This window comes from Hesperophylax consimilis, chromosome 21 (assembly GCF_061612785.1).
Source record: "Hesperophylax consimilis isolate HC1 chromosome 21, BYU_Hcon_1.0, whole genome shotgun sequence".
Taxonomy (NCBI): domain Eukaryota; kingdom Metazoa; phylum Arthropoda; class Insecta; order Trichoptera; family Limnephilidae; genus Hesperophylax; species Hesperophylax consimilis.
Genome location: NC_142856.1, coordinates 14,644,037 through 14,667,440, shown reverse-complemented (window position 1 = coordinate 14,667,440; position 23,404 = coordinate 14,644,037). Strand labels below are relative to the sequence as shown.

General features: G+C 34.0%; 1 protein-coding gene across 1 annotated transcript in view; it reads left to right on the top strand.

The window, feature by feature from the left end:
* The window catches only part of pod1 (coronin), a 40,646-nt gene extending 23,326 nt beyond the window's left edge, over positions 1-17,320 (top strand). The window contains exons 12-22 of the mRNA XM_089644688.1: positions 546-761; positions 3,324-3,427; positions 3,838-3,951; positions 4,150-4,365; positions 4,887-5,155; positions 6,188-6,309; positions 11,678-11,816; positions 12,150-12,356; positions 12,916-13,051; positions 14,348-14,475; positions 14,925-17,320. Of these exons, the coding sequence (XP_089500814.1) occupies positions 546-761; positions 3,324-3,427; positions 3,838-3,951; positions 4,150-4,365; positions 4,887-5,155; positions 6,188-6,309; positions 11,678-11,816; positions 12,150-12,356; positions 12,916-13,051; positions 14,348-14,475; positions 14,925-15,017 (1,744 nt within the window). The 3' untranslated portion in view covers positions 15,018-17,320. The remainder of the gene's footprint in view (positions 1-545; positions 762-3,323; positions 3,428-3,837; positions 3,952-4,149; positions 4,366-4,886; positions 5,156-6,187; positions 6,310-11,677; positions 11,817-12,149; positions 12,357-12,915; positions 13,052-14,347; positions 14,476-14,924) is intronic.
* The last annotated feature ends 6,084 nt before the right edge of the window (positions 17,321-23,404 follow it).

Sequence of the window (23,404 nt, the reverse complement as noted above, 5' to 3'; positions counted from 1 at the left end):
AATAAAAAAAAAATATACTACAAAATCGACTCCAAATGTGATGTAGATTCACCAGTTTCCCGCTTGTACTACGAGTTTCCGGACACCCTGTATATATGAACAATTCAATGTATTATCTCGTATCAGATATAATTCCAAAAAAAAATCTTAGCTTTTATCCCGAAATTTGAATAAAACTCATCAAGGTAATTTTCATGCAGTTTTTTAAATTCTCAGCCGACAGATCAAGAGGTTAAAAAACAATATGCCAAAAATTTAAAGCTATTTTAAAAGAGAAAAAATTACCTTATCACCGCGCAGACCCTGAGGAAAATAATTTCCCTCGGGGTCTGTGTCACCTTTGAGGATGTTGGGTGACATTGGGACAGTTCAGGCGTTTGGCGGAATGCCAGTTTGCTGGCTTTGGACTGTAGAGTAGTTGTATAGTATTTATTCTCTGTTTGTGATATTTTTACAATGTACAAATGGGCTTAGAGGCCTGACGTAGTTAATTATTGACGTTGAAAATAAATTAATACACCTCAACCGTAATTTTTTGAATGCAGATCCAACTCCAAAGACAACCCCGACACCATAGTGACCGACGACGTGTTTGAAGAGGCGGGTGTAAAGTTTGAGCGCGCGGGCAGTCAGCGCTGCAGCATCGCGGAGAGGCGACGCATGTACGAGGGTCGCAGCGTCAGTGTGCAGGAGAACACCTCAGCTGCCATGGTGGCCATGACCAAGGAGGAGGTCACCGTGGGGTCGCCCACGCCCTTGAGGTTATATTTTAATCAATATATAAAAAAAAAAGTGTCTGTGGCGGGTGGGCAGGCTGCCTGGTTTTGTTTTTTTTTTTTATATAAATCTACAGTTTATTCTGAGATTGATAATGATAAAATAAGAGGAAAATTACTGCCTACATCTGATTTCGAAAAACTCTGCATAAAGTCCAAGCAACGCCGGGGACTTCAGCTATCATAATATTACACTCTTTGCTTCATTCACATTCATATATTGTATCATACATACCAATACTTATCTTATTCTGACTTACTCGGGCATCCCCAACTTCTTTTACCTTTCGCTCTTACATCATATATACTCCTTACACTTTCGTCGTTCATCTGCTCAAGATGCCCAAACTTATAGTTCTTATAACTTCCAAGTTCTATATTTAGTCCATACCTTTTTTTATATTCTTAATACTGTTATTTCTACATAGTAGTTTTTATGTCTAATTCGGATCTGTCCGCCGAGCAAATCTGCTGACGGCAATGTCTAGGGAAATTTCTGTAGATCTAGGGAGAAAACTTTTTAGGGAAAAGTGCAAAAAAAAGGAAAAAGCACAATACCTAGGGAAATTGTCAAATTTTGTTTTTATATTGATAATAAAGAAATAAATCCGATTGAAATAAAGAAATTAAAGGATATTAACATACTTAAACTAAATCTAAAGTTACTCTTTCAGAAATAATTAACTAAATAATTGCCTGTTTTTCCCTTCATTGATATTTATTATCAGTGTATTCTCATCTCCACTGTATTTAGATTTTGTCTCTTTATATATTGTTCATATCATATATATATTTACTTATAGCATAATGGTATTCTATTTTTCTTATAATTAGTGTAACTCTCTCACCAAGCACAAGAACCAGTTTCTTCATTGGTGAGATTGCGAACATAAATATATTTTGTAATGTAAATATATTTTTTATGTACTCATATTATATCCTGTACCCACTTATACAGGGTGTATCGGCACATACCCGACAAACTTTAACCAGCTATTCCTTAGCACATTTGGATAAAAAAAAAAAAATATTATTTATATTTTCACCACATGTCACCAATGTTTTATCCTTTGTCAAAGTTTGAAAACCCGTCTGGCAATATTTTGTTCGAGTTTCGTTGAATAATGTACGTACGTACCTACGTTGGCGCGCTTTTACAATCACAACGAAACGGCACGGCACCATTCGTCTCATTTTTAACTATTATTATTTAGTGTGTACGAAAGAGCGAGGACACTTTTTGACACACTTGCTAATAACAGCTGTTGAACACGAGAAACAATGCAAATGACAGTGACGGAGTGTGGATTTTTTTCATTTATTTTTTGTTTTTGATGGAAAAAAAATGTTACCGGACAGCAAAGCGCCCATAACATTTTTTACTCCAAATGTGCTGAGGAATAGCTGGTTAAAGTTTGTCGGGTACTTGCCGATACACCCTGTATATATTAAATAAAAAAAATATAATTTCTAAAAATTCTCTAGCCAATCTTTGGAATTTTTGAAATATTTTGGGAAATTCTGGAAACTTTGAAATTTACTTCATAAAATCTCATTCCGAAGGGAAGGGAAAAAAATATTTGTGCATATTATTACAAAATGGTGTCATGGTCATCGACTGCGAATGAGGTCATGCTCAGCGAGCCGATCCCTTGTGTACATTCACATATTTACCCGAGCTGTGTGTGAATTCTGCACATTAGAAGTTCCTACATTTGTTTAATCCGCCATTCGTATATATGTAAGTGCTATACAGGGTGTATCGGCACTAACCCGACAAACTTTAACCAGCTATTCCTTAGCACATTTGGAGTAAAAAATGTTATGGGCACTTTGCTGTCCGGTAGCATTTTTTTTTCAATTAAAAACAAAATTTTTTAAAATTTCCGCACTACATCACTGTCATTGGCATTGCGTTTCGTGTTAAACAGCTGTTATAAGCAAGTGTGTCAAAAAGCGTCTTCGCTCTTTCGCACACACTAAATAATAATAGTTAAAAATGAAACGAATGGTGCCGTGCTATTTCGTTGTGAGTGTAAACGTGCGCCAATATAGGTACACACGTGCATTATTCAACGGAATTCGAATAAAATATTTGCCAGATGGGTTTTCAAACTTTATCAAAGGATAAAACAGTGGTGACATGTGGTGAAAATATGAATAATAAATTTTTTATTAAAAAAAAACGTTACCGGACAGCAAAGTGCACATAAGATTTTTTACTCCAAATATGCTAAGGAATAGCTGGTTAAAGTTTGTCGGGTACGTGCCGATACACCCTGTATAATATGTTTATAAATACTTATGTTTTTTTGGTGACCGGATAAATCATCACATCTTTAAAAAGTTATATAAAGTCATGGAAAGTGATGAAACAAAAACTTTACTAACTAGGTTAAGCAGGTTAGGTTACATTTTTTTTTCATCGTTTCTAATGATTTTATATCACTTTTTAAAAGTGTGTTGAATTGTCACTTTGTTGAGTTATCATGGAACCGTTTTTTTATACATGCTTACAGAAATCTTGATTGTTAAACATGCTTACAGAAGGCGTGATTCTCTCAAATCAAGCTCAAGACGCAGTCCTGAGCCTGAAGATAAGCGAGCATCTGTCCCCAATCCTTCTACCAAAAGGACATCCACTGTGTTTGGTAAGACTGTAATCAGATATTATGTATTGTTACTGGAACAGGCTGTCAAATGTTATTGTTGTCGGCTATCAACTGTCTGCCAACAGCGTATCCTTAAATACTTTGACAAAATGACAACACATCTCTTTTGCGGAGAGTCCTTTTATTAACTGTTTTTGTTAGCGGTAGTGTGGGTTTATATAAACCTCCATCGCTCATCACTCATTTATTTTGTAAATATCTCTCGAGTGGCTTCGAACTTGAACCTGCAGATGCTGTAACTGCCAAGAAGAAGCAGATGACAATCATTGATGCTTTGATCTGCTAAAGTATCGCAGGCGTCCGGAAAGACGTGAAGGAGACTATATTATTACTGAATTGCGTTTGTTAATGTGTGGCTTATTCCTAATGTTTTGTTTGTTGTTATATAGGTCGTGTTTCCAAGTTCAGGCACCTGAAGGGTACACCTGGTCACAAGTCCACTCATATTGAGAACATCAAGAATATCAGCCGGCAGATTTCTGGAGAGTGCGATGGTTTCCACGGTTAGTATAGTCTTTCATTATATGACCCAGGTATTCTACTTTCAAACTTAACCAGTAGTTCTTCATTATCATCACGGCGCTATATCCATGAAACCTCTTTGTATCTTTTCTATGAAGAGTATAGAGGTTCGATGTTTAGCTCAGCTCGGATTTATGAATCCCATTTTAATATCATATTATGTTTATTTTGTATTCCAGCAAACCCCCACCGAGTTGCTGTGCCTCTGGGCGGCGGGGGTGGCCGAGTGGCCGTGCTGGAGCTGAAGGCCGGCGGCCGCCTGGCCGACGGCGTCACGCCGGCCCTTCTGCATCCCAACGCCCTGTGCGACTGGCAGTGGGACCCCTTCAATGATGCCCGCCTGCTGGTGGCATGCGACGACGGCATTGTGCGCGAGTGGATCATACCCGATGACGGTGAGTGTTGGAGTGCTCCGTTACTGTTCATTTGCCAGGCAACACATAATATTAACCCTTAGAAAACTGCTAATATTTTGTAAATATCTCAAAGCCAAATATAATATTGAAAATTATATTTGAAATAATTGACAGGCATCCTCAATGTCAACGTTTTACTTAGGAATTTTCATGGACAATATTGAAATGTGTTCGAAAGTTCTAAAACCTAGCTCACTAAACTGCTATTGTAGTTAGTTGTATACTAAGGGTTGAAGATTTGATTTTTGGGGTTTTATGCCCTGTTGCACTTCCTGCTTTAGCCAAACTCTCTCCTCATTTGGCTGAAGGGAATAATACCCCAAAATCAATCACAATAATTCCCTGGCCATGAGAACTCAAATCAAATTGGAATCAAAAATAGTGACACAGTGTAAAATTAAATGTTGAAACTGAGTACAGTCAAATAAGTACTTAGAGGAATGATCCATACATTTGTTTGCTTACCGTAATGCAAATATTGCTTATTTTTTACAATCCAGGTCTTTCCGAACCCACGAACTCGCCCAACCGCCAGTTTGCAGCGCACTCTGACAAGATCTACATCATCCGCTTCCACCCTACGGCGCGCGACGTGCTGGTGACAGCCGCCCACGACCTCACCGTCAAGCTGTGGGACCTGTCGGCCATCACCGATGAGGCGCCCAAGGAGAAGCTGGTGCTGACCGGACACCGGGACCAGATCTTTGCGCTGGCGTGGTCGCCGTGCGGAGTCTACCTGGCCACCGTGAGCAAGGACGGCCAGATTAGAGTGAGTATTGCAAAACTAAATTAGGATAAGACAATTATTGTTTATTCCACTTAAATCCAAATCTTGAGCGAAATTGGGAATTAATGCTATTAAGCAATAATCGTCTGTGAATTTGTTTGAACGTTCCGTTTCAGGTTCAAGATGGTGGCCGTTTTAATGATTCAGTAATGATTCTTTTTTCAAATTGAAATCGTTGTGTTTATTTGGAATTTATTATTCACATTTTTTTCAAAATTATGGTGCCTGAAAAAGCTAAAAAAACGAATTGTCATTGAGATAGTGACGTTTCTTTGGATTAATTTATAATTAAGTAGGTAGGTTAGTATCTACTTACAAGTCTTTTGTTTACCTACTTATAAATCTTATGATTTTAAGTACCTACTTATAAGTCTTGTGATTTTAGGGGAAATTTTGGTTTTGATTTATTAAATAAGAGAAAATTAGAAACATACATATTTTGGATGCGAGGTCTACTATTCACAGAACTACTAGTGATAAGAACTAAATAACTATCTTACTGTTTCTCTGGAGGGGCAGACAGAAAGGATGGACCACAACAAAACTCTGTCATAAGACGCTCCCTGGTTCAATCACATTCATAATATTTGACTGATTTTTAAAGTGCCGGACACTATTCTGTTATTCTGACTTTTGACATGATCTGACTCAAGTATTTGACTCATTTGGCTGTCTTAAAAAAATGTGAAACTGCCGTTTCCACAATATAAAACACAAATCTTATTGTGCCAATATTTGACATTTTCTTCTTCATGTACGGAACTAGGAGTGTCAAAGATAAAAGATATTTATAACTGCTCCCGTTATGTATCTATTTACAGTTTTATGTACTTGTCAATTAACCGTCGTAGTATTGTAAGTACCATTTTTTTTTTGGTGGAGACAATTTTCTATAATTATTTTTTATCAATATGCTTACAGACACTAACAGAAGTTTCATTCAAACTTTATAATTCCTGCTGTACAATAACCGATTTATTTGTCATTTTAATGATTTGTACCATATTTTTCCAGGTCTACAAGCCCCGAGCTTCCGACGCCCCCATCAGAGAAGGAAAAGGCCCCGTGGGAAGCCGCGGCGCTAGGATTGTCTGGACCCTGAATGGTTCTCACATTGTAGTCACTGGATTCGATAAGTAAGTTTTTGTAAAACAATTATGTGGTTAGACTGATCGACGGAAGAACCGTGCATCAAAAATAGGCTATCAATTGTCTGCCTACAACCAGAGGTGGTCCCTGCCTTAGTGCATTTTTGCAATGTATTGCAATGCACATTCATGGTAACATTAGATGTTATATAGAAACAGTATTAGAAAAGATATATAATAGCACTGTAATAATGAGAGAATACTTGCATCAAACATCGATGTATGAACTCGCGCTCCACTCCAGTGATCTCGCGTGCATTCGCGACGAATGCGCAGATCCTAGATTGACAATACATTTCACATGCGTAACACCAAATGTTTGGAATGAATTAGTTAGGATTAACGGATTTGGAACTAATTAACAATGTTGTGAGTGCTAAAATTTGGGTCAATCCGCACCAAATCATCCAATCCATGTCACCCACCATCTCAGATTTTGATGAAACTTTAAATTTTTAATCCTTCCATATAGATAAGAAAATATACCAAATTTTACCTTCCTACCTCAACTCGTTTTTTTTTTATGGGCAGTTGAAGTATGGGCAAAATAAGCGTTTTTACATATTCCGAGCACTCCGGAAGAGCTTGTACCTTCAATGAAAAAAAATTGTATCTTTGTCATTTATAGTGCAAATGCAATGAAAATTTTCAATATTATCAAGAAAACTATGCTGATTGCAGAAAAAAATAAATAAACCCTTTACATTTATCTACTTGACTTTAAAAAATTACCAAAAGTAATTTTTTAAGTAATTTTTGGGACGGAAAAGGTACTTTACCAAAAAGCAATATCTCGGGAAGGTACAGTGTTAATGAAGTAATTTTTTTTTTATTCATATCTACAAATAGCATAGAATCACATACAAAAATAAAATTCATGGCATTTTACTTGCTTCAATAAATAAAATCCATTTTAAACTTTTTGTAATTTTTTTTTTATTCTTATCTACAATAAACATAGTACAACCTAAAAAAATAAAACTCCTGGTATTTTGTGTGCTTCACAGTGTAGAAACGTTTTTAAAATAAGAAATCTTTATCATACAGAATTGTTCTAGGTTTTTTTAAATCTAGATACAAAAATAAATAAAATCCATTTTAAACTTTTTTCAAACTTTTTGTGATTTTTTTTATATCTATTTTTAGTTTGTAATTAGGCAAGTTATAGTTTAGGTATATAGCTAGTAATATATATAAATGAAGCTGTTGTGTTATTAGACTTCAGTGAAAACTTCTCCTATGTTATCCAGAATGAAGTCCAGGGTTACCACTGGACGCAAGACAGTTGTTCACTCCACCCAGTGGTAATTTACACTTGTGAAGAGCCTGGCAAAGATCTCACAGTGTCAAGCTTGTGTGTAATTTCAGATGACTTGGAACATGATGTAAGTTTCGTTTACGAAACTCAAAAAATTGTTGCTCAATTTTTAAATCAAAAATTTCCCCAAATTCAAAGTGTTCATTATTTTACTGATGGTTGCGCAGCGCAATATAAAAACTGCAAAAACTTTTTAAATCTGTGTCACCATCAAAAAGACTTCAACTTGAAAGCATGTTGGTCGTTTTTTGCTACGAGTCATGGGAAATAGCGATGTGTAGGTTCAGCCGGATTGAGTCCTTGAGCCCGAGTCCTTTGCGGGAAGCGGGTCCTACTCCCACTCCTTTTCGTAATCAACCACTCCCAGAGAACTCGGTCTGGGACTCGGACCCGAATGCCTCCAATCAACGACTCCCAGAGAACCCGGACCCGAGAATGCCTCTAAGGACTTGGACTCGGACCCGAATGCCTCTAATCAACAACTCCCAGAAAACTCGGACTCGGGGTCTCGAACCCGAATGCCTCCCTCCACCACCGGCCTCGCGAGTCCTGCAGTGAGTGGTAAGTTCTGGTTGTGAAGACATCTTCTGTTTACCTGCTTTACAGTAAGTGGATGTTTTGTTTATTGTTTAATATCTAGTACTTGTTGGAGTTATTTGGGGTTATGAGTTGCTTTTCTAAACCGATGAGCTAATTAGTTAAATAATAATATCGACTGACATGTACTAATAAATCAATAATAGCAATAAATTATTTGAGTGATGTAAAAAAAAATAAGTTAAGTAATATTTAATTTAATTAGGTGTATAAAAATTAGGCTGTGACTGGGGTTTTCACTTAAAAAAAAATTGATTCTTACCCTCCTAGTATTGTCGATAGTTTTATCAATCAATTCTGCCATTCGATACAATTAACAGCATTCCTCAAAATATTAGTATTGAAACAATAAGAAATGATTAAAAAAAAGAAGAAAGTAAAGAAAGAAGTAAAAGTAAAAAAAATGGACTGGAATAAATAGATATTAAAACATGTTGTTAATTGTTAAAATTTTAATAGTTCAATGCTGTACCTAACTACTTCCTGACTTTGTTTTTAAAACATCTCGCCTTTACTGAGTTTCATTTGATAGAGGCTTCGACCAAGTACCTTTATCTATATCGATGGACAGAGATTATGAAAACGACAAATTCTCAACGACAACCGAAATTTATGTTACTACATTTGATTTATTACTGCTTACGCGTGTGCTAAAATTATCATCTGGAACTTGGAACCTAATACTACATCCGTTACGGCCTCGCATTAGCCGTAGCCCAATCAGCTGGAACACGACAAGACACGAATGGATTTCGTTGAACTTCGCCAAAATGTAAACTGCACAACTCGCGACTCGGGTGCGATGGGTGACGGGATTGACTCCGTGTTCTCGTGTGGGTCCGAGTTCTTGTGCGGGTCCTTGTCCTGCTACGGGTCCGAGTTCTTTCGCGGGTTCTATCCGAGTCCGAGTGCCGAGTCCTTGGCCGGACCCGTGCGTCCCGGTAGTCGCCCAGTACCCAGTCCGCACCCAAGAACTCGGACCCGGGACCCACTCCAAGAACTCGAGTTCTTTTAAAAGGAAGCAGTCCTCGGATGCCTCCGGAAAAATGCAGAACTCACCCACCTCTAGCCATTCTCCCTGTGATGGAATAGGTGGAACAGTAAAACGTCTTCTAACTAGAGAAAGTTTGCAACTTGGCCCTGGCAACACTATCACAACTGTAGACAAAACTTTTAAGTTTTGTCAGTCGAGAGTAGAAAATATATATTTTTACTTGCTGAGAAAAGAAAGCTTATTCACTTGCAGGCAACAATTACAGCAGCGTTTTTCACAAGCTAAAACAATACCAGGCACTCGAGGTTTCCACTGCTTTGTTCCTCTGTCTGAAAATGAAGTTGGCACAAAAAGGATAAGTTCAGATTCAGATTATGCTTTGATTTTTAACTTCAGTGGGGAACGAAATCGCTCTGAGCAACTAAGTATGGTACAAATTTGTACAAACTCTTATGTAGCTTGCGTATATGACAACCATTGGTTTTTTGGACTTGTGGTTTCCAAAGATGAAGACGAGTGTGATGTATCAATCAAGTTTATGCATCCTTTTGGCCCAGCTCCATCCTTTTACTGGCCACATCAAAAAGAAGATATTTGTTTTGTTCCACTACAAAATATTTTTAATATCGTTGACCCTCCCACAACAAAAGGTTCAGGAAGAGCTTACTACTTTCTTGAAAAAGACGTTCATCATGCTGATCAAAAGTTCAACCATCTTATGGGTCAGATCAAGAATAAAAGTAAAAAATGAACTTGAACATTTATTTGTAAACAATATTATTGTAATGTACTTTCATTTAACCTAATCCTACATTGCCTGTTTTATTTTTATTGTATTTGTTTTTTAAAGAGTTAACTTTGTATTGAAAATAGTTAAAAAGTTGATCTTGTTATAAAATATTGCTATGGTGTATGCATTCAGGGTAAGGAACAAGGTACATTATTTTGTTGGTGCCTTAAGCTTACATTGCAAGCTTACCAGCATGTTGTTAAGGACCGAATAAGTTTGACTTTTTTTATTTGCAAATACAGTATCTAGATTTTAAAAAACTTGGAACAATTCTGTATGATTAAGATTTCTCATTTTAAAAACGTTTCTACACTTTGAACCACACAAAATACCAGGAGTTTTATTTTTTTAGGTTGTACTATGTTTATTGTAGATAAGAATAAAAAAAAAATTACAAAAAGTTTGAAAAAAGTTTAAAATGAATTTTATTTATTGAAGCAAGTAAAATGCCATGAATTTTATTTTTGTATGTGATTCTATGCTATTTTTAGATATGAATAAAAAAAAAATTACTTCATTAACACTGTACCTTCCCGAGATATTGCTTTTTTGTAAAGTACCTTTTCCGTCCCAAAAATTACTTAAAAAATTACTTTTGGTAATTTTTTAAAGTCAAGTAGATAAATGTAAAGGGTTTATTTATTTTTTTCTGCAATCAGCATAGTTTTCTTGATAATATTGAAAATTTTCATTGCATTTGCACTATAAATGACAAAGATACAATTTTTTTTCATTGAAGGTACAAGCTCTTCCGGAGTGCTCGGAATATGTAAAAACGCTTATTTTGCCCAAACTTCAACTGCCCATAAAAAAAAAACGAGTTGAGGTAGGAAGGTAAAATTTGGTATATTTTCTTATCTATATAGAAGGATTAAAAATTTAAAGTTTCATCAAAATCTGAGATGGTGGGTGACAAATCCAAAATTTTCTGGATGATTTGGTGCGGATTGACCCATAATCAAGATACATACTTGACAATATGTATTCAGTGTTCGCACTGCAACCGGTTTTCGCGGGTTTTGTTCCATTAAAAATTTCTTTAAAATCTTGCAATAAAATTGTTTTTGAAAATAATGACCCGCCAATACCATGGTTGAATATAATGTAGGTTTGTAAGGTTAAGGCAAAAACTGTGAAAAAATAACTCTATTTGACAGCATCATGGCTTTGTTGATGTGATTGTTAGTTTTCCGTGTACACTTTTCGGAGTCGATGTATCGTGAAGTGACTGATATGGCTCCTTTTACTGAAAAAATTGGAGTTACAGGTATGCAGTTCCCATTATCATTTAATTTACCTGTATTACAAGTTACCATTTTTTAGTGAAATGCACTGCTGTCTAATTTAGTCACGGGCCGTCTCAGCGTACAATGTATCCTGAGAAGTTTGTGACATCAAACTAAGAAATCCTACCTCGAGAAGCTCATGGTCACTGGTTAAGTGGAAGGCAGTTGCAAAGAAAGATCATTGATACGTTAGACTGACCAAGTGTCCGGAACAACGGCGTCCGTGGCTCTCTATGCAGTGCAGGACTGCGAGGAGTGAAGGAGCCTGGTTCATAAGGGCAATTGGAGTGGGGATCACGATCCTCAACTGTTAAAAAAACGACAATAATCCATTTTTATTCTCTACTGCAATTTTGGTTTTCTCTTCCCAGGGTTTCTGAACGTCAGATCATGGTGTTCACCGCCACTGACCTCAACACTCCCCTGAACACTATTGGCCTGGACGTCTCTCCAGCTATTCTGATACCATTCTATGATGAAGACAGCTCCACTCTGTTCCTCACAGGAAGGGTAGGATAAATTCATTATTGTTTTATTTTTCCCTTCGCCATATCAATTTGTATATTGTGACTCCCTATTAGTCCTGCTGTCACATGTGTCAACTATTGTTACTCCTTTATTGACTTCTATTAGTTTGGTTGCCACATGTGTCAACTCTTGTCATTTTTGTTGGCTCTTTTAAGACCTTGTGTCATTATTTCTTGCCCTTGTATCAACTCCTGCCATTATTGTTGGCACTTTTGTCATTCGGTTTATTGATTCCTGTTTTTCTTTTTGCTTTCCTTTGTATTTTCCTCTCTTTCTTATTACCTCTTTAATCACTACAACATTTTGCATGTTCAGGGTGACTCAACCATCTACTGCCTGGAGGTGACCAGCGAGGCGCCGCATCTGTGCGCGCTGTCGCATCACCGCTGCCCCTCCCTGCACCAGGGGCTGGCGCTGCTGCCCAAGAACCAGTGCTGCGTCCAGCGTGTTGAGTTCGCCAAGGGACTGCGCCTAACCAACACCACCATCGAACCGCTGAGCTTCACGGTCCCGAGAATCAAGGTAAAAACTAGACTCAATGCAACTGACCTTCTGTCAGGGCTCTTTTGTTAATTCCTGTCGTTGTCTCCTTTGACAATTCATATCATCCTTGTTGTCTCTTTTGTCTATTCATGTCATTCTTGTTGCCTCTTTTATCAATTTTTGTTGTTTCTGTTATCAATTCTTGTCATTCTTGCTGCCTCTTTTGTCGATTCCAATCATTCTCTCTCTCTCTCTCTCTCTCTCTCAGATATCAGATATGGGTGTGTCCATGTGCTGAATTATGTCCAACTTTATTATTCCTTTCTTCTGCTGAAATTGAACTGGAGTTTTCAAATATAGAAAATATGTACTTTCTTGAGCAGATAAACAATTTCATAGGGCCTAGGAGTCCCAGCGGTCTTATTGTAATTTAGTGACATCTTAGTGACTTAAATTACATATCTTGGGAGTGTTCAGTGGGCTAAAAGTAAATGGGAGAGGATGGAGATGGGGTTGAGGATGGTTGGGAAGTTGAAGAAGAGAGGGGAAGGAGAAGGGAAGAATTATCTGTTAAGTGCTAATAACTGTGTGTTCCCAGAGCGAGCTGTTCCAAGACGACCTGTTCCCGCCCACCCGGGTGAGCTGGTTGCCCACACAGTCAGCGGCCGAGTGGTTCAGCGGGGTGGACAAGGCGGCCAAGAGGATCTCTCTGAAGCCAGAGGGGATGGAATCACGTGAGTTCAGAGTTCAGCAATTCCACTTGTTTAGCAATTTCGGTAATTAAGCGACAATTCCAGTAATGTGGAACTGGAAGTTACGTTTATTGCAAAATTACAGAAATTACGGTAAATTAGTATAATTCTGGCAATTACGCTACTCCAGAAATTTTGGTAAACTGGAAATTATGATGATAATTCTGTAAAATTATAGCGATCCGGAAATTATGGTAATCTGAAAATTACGGTAATCCCACAGTTACGGTATGCCCACAATTACAGTAATTTTTATTTTATTTATTTACATTATTAAACAGTCTTTATTAGAGATGTGCCGATTATGACTTTCGCCGACTAGCCGACTAGCCGATTAGTCGGTTGTAATAAGACCGACTAGTCGGCTAAGCCGATTACGGTTTGAAGCAGAAGCTTTAGTCTTCTTACATCATAATTTACCCTTAATTAAAAAATATAAGTAAGTTATAAAAAATATAAGGAGATTTTGATATTTTTGGTTGTCACAATTGTGACTTTGATTTGATTAGATTATGTAGGTATGGTTATAAGAAATATGTTTTTTTCATTTTTTTTTGTTTTTATCAAACAGTTCATGTTTAGAATTTTTGGATATATATATATATATATATAATATATACATATATTACTGTGCATCTTGTACATACAATCTTGCTTTAATACATATAACTGAGTTTGTTAATTAAAAAAATCTACTTTTTATTTTAATAATAAGAAATACTTATAAATGTTCATTGAAGATATTATGTTGTTTTTTATGTTAATTAGGATAGGTACTAATTTTGTTCAATAAATGTCATAATTATGTTTTCTTTACAAGCAAGTAATTTTAAAAACTGATTACCAAAGGAAAGATTGCTTTACATTTTTTAATGTATAAGACTGATTATAAAATAAAAAAAATAATATATAATCAGGGTTTTTATTTCATGTAGTTCCCCGCATTCATATTATTGAGAAATACATACAACGTAAGAAGCCGGATAGTCGGCGCTCTTTGCCGATTAGTCGCCGACTAATCGACGACTACAATAGTGGCCGGATAGTCGGCTTTACCGACTAGTCGCCGACTAGTCGGAACATCTCTAGTCTTTATTCATTCGTATTTACAGTGTTGGGAATTTTTTTATATCATTGTCCAATAAAATAAAATCTGACGATTTCATTGATCTGGCATTTCCAATCATCCGGCAGAACGTTTTAAATATTATTTAGTTTCGGATAAGTATTTTTTTGTTTTTATTAAACTTAATGTAATAAAAATATTTGTTTTAAAAGTCTCAGAATCGGCCAACCCAGCGCAGACCCCAGTGTCAGCTCCCTCTGTTCAACTTCCCAAAGGACCCTTCAACAGGCTCGGCTGGAACCCCGACATGGCGGGCATCACAAAGGCCAAGCAGGATGAGGTAATATTTCTTTTAAATTGTTATTATTAATAATTTAAACATTCCCGGGTTACGAATAACCTGACAATATTTGCAAATCTCTTACTCACCACCACGGTAAGCAGAAAATGTTGCTTTTGACGTGATGGAGGAATTAGCCAGCCGAGGAATTAAACTCTTGATGCTTGGGTACCTTAAATTCCAGAGTTGTTGATTCTCTCCGTATCGCTGGTGTACTGAGATTATCAACGACTCTGAACACCCAATCAACCATTACCAATTGAATCTTTTTAGTAACCAGATCAGAATAGACAGGTGCTTCCCAACCTTCATCTTGCCTATCTCCTTCCCCTCCCATTCTCTTCATCCTCACAACATTCCCTAATCAGCGATGCCACTGGCCCAAGGCAGTTGGTTGTGCAGTATTCACATATTTTTATTGAATTATAATTTTTTTGTTTTTATTACAGATCCAGAAATCATTGGCGTCGCGGGTCGAAGTCAATCTGAAGCTCGAACAGGACAATATGGAAGGGGTTGATGAATCAGAATGGGATCAATAAGTAATCATTTCATCCCTCAACGTTTTGTTATGATAATCTCTAAATAACATAACCTCTCCTAAAATAGATCAATATTTTGGTTTCTTCGTACAATCCCTCTTCCCATTTTCCAAGCTTTATATTGAATACAATGTAGATTGTAAGAACACCAGGGAGTCATTTGCTTTTGTAACGGTACCAAAATGATTACTGAGGTGTTATCTAATCCTTGTGTTACTGATCTGTAAATCTAATGGTATGAAAATGATTACTAACCGTGAAAGTATCAACATGATTACTGAGGTGTTATCTAATCCTTGTGATACTGATCTGTAAATCTAATGGTATGAAAATGACTACTAATAGAAAAAGTTTCAACATGATTACTGAGATGTTATCTGATTCTTGTGGTACTGATCTATACATCTAATCGTATGAAAATGATTACTAATTGTAAAAGTATCAACATGATTACTGAGATTTTTTAGAGAGACCTTTGCGGTGCCTAATTGAATAATTCTTCTAATAGTATGGTAATGATTACTGTGATGCTAATCGTAATTATACGACATTATTCATGTTATTTTGAAACCAACTATGGAAGTAATTATTTTAACGGTAATCATATTGGTATCAAGAAAGCGCCAAAACATTGTAATAATTGACATAATAGTAACAAAATGATAACTGAGGTATTAATCCTTACGGTACCAAAATGATTATTGACTTATATTGGTATCAAAATGATTACTAATGTTCTTTTTATACATATTTGTATGCTAAACTTAATAATCCTACCAAGTGGAATGCTATTTTTGGTAGACAAGTCATCAATATATATCATATTTAATAATATAAAAAAATAAGTTAGGTTATGTCCTTTTTGATTGGATGTGATTTACGAATAAAACTAGAGTTTTGTAAGAAAAAGTAGCGACGTTAGCGTTACAGACAAAAAGCTCAATTTTTCAAATATGATTTATTTTCTCATAATTATCGCTTGTCAGTAATCGAGTCGCTACTAAGAATACGAATTTTAGGATTTAACACCACGTCTGGAAATTGGTGGTGTAAATGAAAAACTTAGTGAATCACGATTTTCCGGATACATTTTATTCTGAACGTATTTGGGGATCTCCAAAAGGTTCATGTAATTCATATTAGAATAGGACAGATATATTTTTTAGATTAATATTTTTTGCGTACAGTAACAAACTTTGCAAATACTCATTTTTTTAATTCAGTATTTTTACTTTTCCCTGTGTAATTGTTTCATGACAAAAATTGTGATAATCGAATGCCAAAATCGTAGATTTTGTGTAGTGTTGTATTACGCATTAATTGTTTGTTTTTGATTTCCAAAATTTTTTTATACTATTTATTTTATTCAAATAATTTACATTTAAGTAATAAATTTTGTGTCAAATTTTATGTAGACGTAAAATTAACGAAGACATTGTTGGTCTTTTGAAATGTTCTTGTTTGAACATTGAATTCTAAATCAATATGGCATGTTTGTATTAATGTCCTAATTGTTTGTGTATTTTGTCCAAGAAAACATCACAGAGGTTCTGAATACAATAATTTTATGTAAAAAAATGTGCGTACAAACACACTTGAAAGATCAATGCATTTTTTCTCTTAATTCTTTTTAATTTGTCAACCATTCCAAAAAGTTTTTATAATACCATAATCATTCAGTTCCATCCAGTTTGAGAATCTGTCCACTTATTTTCCTTTAGTTCGTCAAGCATCATTCCAATTTTATAATCATTTAATTCATTTTCCTTTTATCCAAGCACCAATTACAATCAAATTTAATAATCATTCCATTCGGTTTTCTTTGATTGCATTAATCCATCCAATTATATATTTTCACATTCATTCCATTCGGTTTGCTTTGATTAAAAATTAATCCATCCAATTTCATAATCATTGCATTCAGTTTTCTTTGATTGCAATAATCCATCCAATTATACATTTTCACATTCATTCCATTCGGTTTGCTTTAATTCACCAATAATCCATCCAATTTTATAATCATTCCATTCGGTTTTCTTTGATTGCAATAATCCATCCAATTATATATTTTCACATTCATTCCATTCGGTTTGCTTTGATTCAAAATTAATCCATCCAATTTCATAATCATTGCATTCAGTTTTCTTTGATTGCATTAATCCATCCAATTATATATTTTCACATTCATTCCATTCGGTTTTCTTTAATTCAACATTAATCCATCCAATTTCATAATGATTACATTCGGTTTTCTTTGATTGCATTAATCCATCCAATATTTTCACATTCATTCCATTCATTTGGTTTTCTTTAATTCAACATTAATCCATCCAATTTCATAATGATTACATTCGGTTTTCTTTGATTGCATTAATCCATCCAATATTTTCACATTCATTCCATTCATTTGGTTTTCTTTAATTCAACATTAATCTATCTAATTTCATAATCATTGCATTCAAGCATCAATCAATCTACATATGTATTTCCATAATCAATCAATTCGGTTTTCTTTAATTCAAGCATCAATCCATCTGATTTTATAATCATTCCATTCAACTTTGATTTTAACATCAATCACAATCCAGTTTCATAATCATTCCATTCTTTTTGATTTAATTCAAGCAACAATCCACCCACTTTCATAATTATTCCATTAAATTTCCTTTGATTTAAGCGTCAATCGATCCAATTTTACAATCACTCTTTTTAGTTACCTTTTATTTGAGCATTAATCCATCAATTTTACAATCTATTTCAATTTATGTTGTTTAAACATCAATCCAACCAGTTTCAGAATCAATTCACTCCGGAATCCATTCCACCCCCCTTCCTCCAATTATGTATTCCAGAACATGGAATGTGCAACATGACAATACGCCACACCTTTCCGTTTGTTTGTGAATGCACCTTGTTTGTAAGTTAGACAACAAACTATTATTAATTGTTAATGGTATTAAATAGTAATCTGGCACAAATAATTCTCTAATGCTGCGCACAGTGCTGACTTTTACTATGAAATAATATGTATGGTGAACCTATGTTGTTCCTAACATCCTGAAATTCAATGTGTTCATTGAATTAAATTTTAAAGCTAAGTTTTAAGAAAACTGTCATATTATTAAAAGCCTATATTGCTATTTTTGCCCATTGCTTTGATCACTTAGATTGTGATATTATCAGCTTAAATTCGACACATTTAAAAGCAATTGGAAGAAAAATGTGTTTTTTTTAAATGCCATTTTTAATGACGATTTTGAAATTCATTCCTACAGATAATGATTAATTTTAATATGGAAGGATATATTACAATAATTGTAAAGTAACGTTTAGCAAAAACACATTTTTTTTTACAGATTTAGCTCAAATTACTTCAGGTACTTTTGCTTTAGATTTTAGCTACACTTTTTTTGTTTTTTTGTTTTATTTATTTTACTGTGTAGGTAAATAGGTTTTTATAAAACTTTTGTAAAACAAAATAAAATTACCATATTGAAGTCATCTCTGTGTGCAGATAGAAATGATACTGTGTTTTAACTTGTGTAAAATTTGTGAAGAACCCGCTCATACGAAAATCACAAATGAAATTGATGATATTTTTGTGTGTTATTAATTTCTAGTCCAAAAGTATTGTAATGCCTTTATTTTGGCTATTTTTATAGATTTTAAATATAAATTAGAGAATAGATAGCGTTAAGTTTTTTACGGTCGTAATAATAATAAAAGAAAAATTGGTCCAGCTATAAAAGGAAAGACGTAATAATGCTCGCAGAAAATATCACAATTTTATTTTGAATGGGTTTTTTTACCTCCTGATTCTACGAACAATCATAATGTTAATACGTATTATGTAATTTGCTACATAGAGTCCAGTAACTGAGATGATAACGACTTGTACCGTATGAACATTATTTGTTTGCACCTCCCCATACTCGAAAGCTAATGTTTTAATATTAATATCTTACTAATGTAGCATAGCGGAGGGTAGGTTTTGTCTGGTGAGTTAACTCTCCCCAAAACTGGATTATGGGTGTTATTGAAAAATGTAATATGTAATAAAATGTATCCTAATAGAAAATGATCTCATTGTTTCAGAATATCTGAGAATTTTGTACCTCAATTTAAGAATGACTTAAAGTCTTACGATTAACTCAAATATGTGATTAATGTGTAATTAATCAAAATTACATAATTTCTTTTTAAAATCAATATTTTAAGACTCAATTTACTGTAACATTGAACAATAATTTTCACCACTGCTTGCTCGAGAAGTCAAATCCAAATGTGACAAATTTGCAATTGATTTGGAGATAAATTGTGTGCCAAATAAAACCCTGGATCTTTTGCTATAAGGGTGACTGCTCTAAGGAGTTTGTGAATTGTCACCTGAATGACAACTCACAAAATTCTTTAAATCACCTTTCCGCAAAAACTTGAATTTATAAAACGTGTTCCTAGGTATTGGAAAAAAACTGGTTTAATATCTCATAACAATTAAAAATTGTGTACTTGCTAATTTTTCTTTGTAGAGGAAACTACACATCATCACTTTGTTACAAGAAAAAAAACATGTATTTTGTTAAAGTCACAGGGAAGACTCGAGCATTTTCTGAATTTCGCAGTGAAGAGAGACACATTCTTTGAAAGATGCAGGGAAAAACATGTACATACATGTTTTTAAATTCATTGGGGTAAAACATACATTTTTCCATAGCCATGGGGAAGAAACTTGTATTTTTCTCAAAACCAGGAGAAAGAACCATGATTCTTTACCAAAACCAGAGGGAAGAAACATGTATTTCGTCAAAGTCATGTATTTTTGTCAAAGTCACAGGGGGAAAAAAAAAATATTGTCGAAGCTACGGGGGGAGAAACATGTATGTATATATTTTGTCAAGCCATGGGTAAGAAACATGACAAATTTTCCAAAGCTTGGGAAAAGAAACAAGTATTTTTTTTAACAAAGCCAGGGAGAAGAAACATGTATTTCATCAAATTTTCATTGAAAACCAAAAATGCTCGAATTTTCCCCATTTCATCCACAAACACAAGCAAACTTTTGATTTTCAGAATGACTTCAACTTTTTGCCAATATATTTAATCTATTTGATTTCTTTTATACCTGGACTAATATTTGTGTAATTAAGGAATCATATTAAGAGGCCATTCTTCATAATATTTATAGTAAAATAATTATCATAAATCGTATATTATTTTTATTACATTTGCTAATACACAATCGCATTTAGACAAACGCCATTTTCTAGGTTTATTTTCTTAATCCATCATTGATTTAAATTTCAATGATTATTTTACATTTATAAGTAAAATTTCGCTTAATACCTACATAATTATTGTAATAAGTAATAATTATTTATTAGAATTTTTTTCTAAATTGTGCAATATGTTATTATAATGTAAACATTTTATACATGATATTATAAAAATTTTACATTCAATAATTTTTTAAATATTTTACGAAATAATAATCAGCTTTTATTATTTACTGAAATGAACATTTCAATTTAGCATTTTTTTGCTATTTTTGAAAAGTAATTTTCATTCTACTTTTCTTGCACATGTAAACTTATGACATATTTTATAAGGCTCTGTATACAAACGTATTATGGTATCATTATCCAAATAAAGTAATCATACATACAAATACACTTTCTTTTTAATGAAACACCAACAAAAAGTACTTTTCTGCTTGTGGCACCGGTATAAATATATGTAAATTTAAATTGATCCAAACCAAGAATAATATTAATTTTCAGTTTCAAGTCAGTGAATCGATTCATGATGAATGGATTGAATTAATGTATTCAAACTAATGAATCAAATCATATTGAACTTGCATACCACTAATTCACAAGTCTGAAAGATATTTACAAAATTTCTGTTCATTTTCATATTTCTGATAGCTTGAAATTGATAACTTGCATGACGATTTTTTGCTTTGGTTGAGGAAGAATTTACAAGGCATTAAGAACTTTTTACTAGTAGTTCTGTGAATAGTAGACCTCGTGTAATGTTGATTATTCCGATTTGACAGCTTGTAACGCTCATGCGAACTCTGCCAGGGTATAAAGGTACTATCCATCACGGCCATCATCTTGACAGGATAGACCGGACATAGAACGCACAGACAAATTTACAGACAGACTAAATGCAAAGCGCTCGAGTTAAAACAGGACTTCGCTATGCTCAGTCAATAATATTTTCAACCCTCAGAATTTATGACAATATTACATTTTTAACGCCTACAAAATTGAAATGTAGTTGTTATGGATGAAAAAATATAACTCGATTTTTGGAAAACTTGGGAAACTAGAAAAAAACACTTTTATGTGTTTAATATGATTGCTTTAGAAATGTTAAATTTCCTGAACTGAAAAAAAAACTTCATGTAAGTAGCCATTAGTGCTGGAGTTTTTGAGGAATATGAATATAACAGGAATTTCATTGTTAAAAAACAGTTTTGATTACTACAAAAAGCCACAGAATTTATACAGAAAAAGTCGATCCAGTGAATTCACAGTAGTGAGTCATGTCTAAAATGGACATACGTTTATCTTCGGTTAGGTTATGTGAAATACCAATCACTTTTTAAATATGTTGAACAAAAAATATATCCTGTTCAATTAAGACTGGTTCGTCGAAAACAATCAGTATGTTGCTCAATAATAAAGTATTTAATAACAAATATTTTTACATTAATACAAGCGATACTCAATATGATTATAGACATTATTATTTTATCAAAAATAATTTGTGTTTTGATCTAAGAAATTTTTTTTTATTTAGTGTGAATTTAATTGAATAATATTCTTCTAATATTTCGTACTTTACTATGAAATATTTCCTAAAGTAGAATTTGATAACTGACTTTATACAAAACTACGCATGTACTTGTCTTTAAAACAATTTACTTTGACATCAATTACATGCAACGGCATAGTATCAATGGGTACAACGGCACGCCTGCTTTTGGCCACCCTTAGAGAAACAGCCCATGTTTCATTAAAACGGTCATTACATTTGGGACTTTTCATAAAACTCAACTTGAATCAAATGAATAATTCACAAATCAAATTTAAACGATTCATTTTTTTATTCATAATAAAATACTAAACAAAAAATTAAGTATAATTTTTCAATTTTAAACACTTTTAATCAGTTCTACTTGAAAGTAAAATTAAATTAATTCATACTGAATGAATTATGTTTAGATATTAAAATAAGTGAATTGATTCATGGTGTTTGTATTATATTTATATGTACTTTGAAACGGGTGAATTGATTCACGGTGAATTGGTTGATTCGTGGGTGAGTTGATTCACCTATGTTCAACTGAATGAATTATATTTAAACTTTCAGATTGGTGAATCGATTCATAGGTAATGTATATTTATACATTCTTCATTTCAATGAATACATTCAAATAAGTGAAATGATTCATAATAAATTAATTAAATTTATGCATTCAAGCAAACAAATCGATTTATTTTTAAGTATTGGATTTGCGTACCACTAATTCACATTCATAAAGTAAAAACTAATTATTCACAGTCATCACTACCGTTATATGTAAATGTTAAGTCGAATTAGCGCAAGCATTTGTACTTGGACTTGGCTAAAAATCTTTGGTTGAGAGAGATACAAAGTAATTATTATTTCTCTATAGTGAGAGCCAATATGTACTTTTCAATATTTGTTTCAGTAACTATTTTATATAAATAAAAATGAATATTCATTGTGGTAATTTAAACAATTTATTAATAATCTATGTAGTCGCCTTTTAATGTATGCAAAACTGGAAATGTATAATAGTCTTTTATACTTTTATAGAGTTGCCTGTCAAGCTTTGATTTTGTAAACTGTTTAGGAATTTAAATAATGATAATATTATGTAAAAAAAATGAATAAAGTGAACTGCAAGGCTATTTTTTGTTTAATTTTATTTAATGTCTACTTTAAAAATCTTCAATATTGATGTAGGAGTCTCATGGTGTACTGTGACTCCATAAAAAGTGTAAGTTGCTGTGTGGAATGCATAGCATGTGCAGCGTTTTAGGTCATTACTTCTGAATTCGGTGGCGTCAGTCATCTAGGCCAGGGGTCTCCAAACTACGGCCCGCGGGCCGTATCCGGCCCGCCAGTGTCTTCCATCCGGCCCGCGACATTCTTATGACCAGTGTCATCAAGGACCCGCGACAGCTAATGGCTAAGACCTTGCTCAGAAGGGGCGAAAACTCCGCGAATTTTTTCATGCGAATAAATAAATATGCTCGTTGGCGAGGTACTTGGCACCAATACATTGCGTCCACAAGTATCGCGCGAATATATCAAGAGCATTTTTTTGAAAAATCTTTATTTGATTCTTT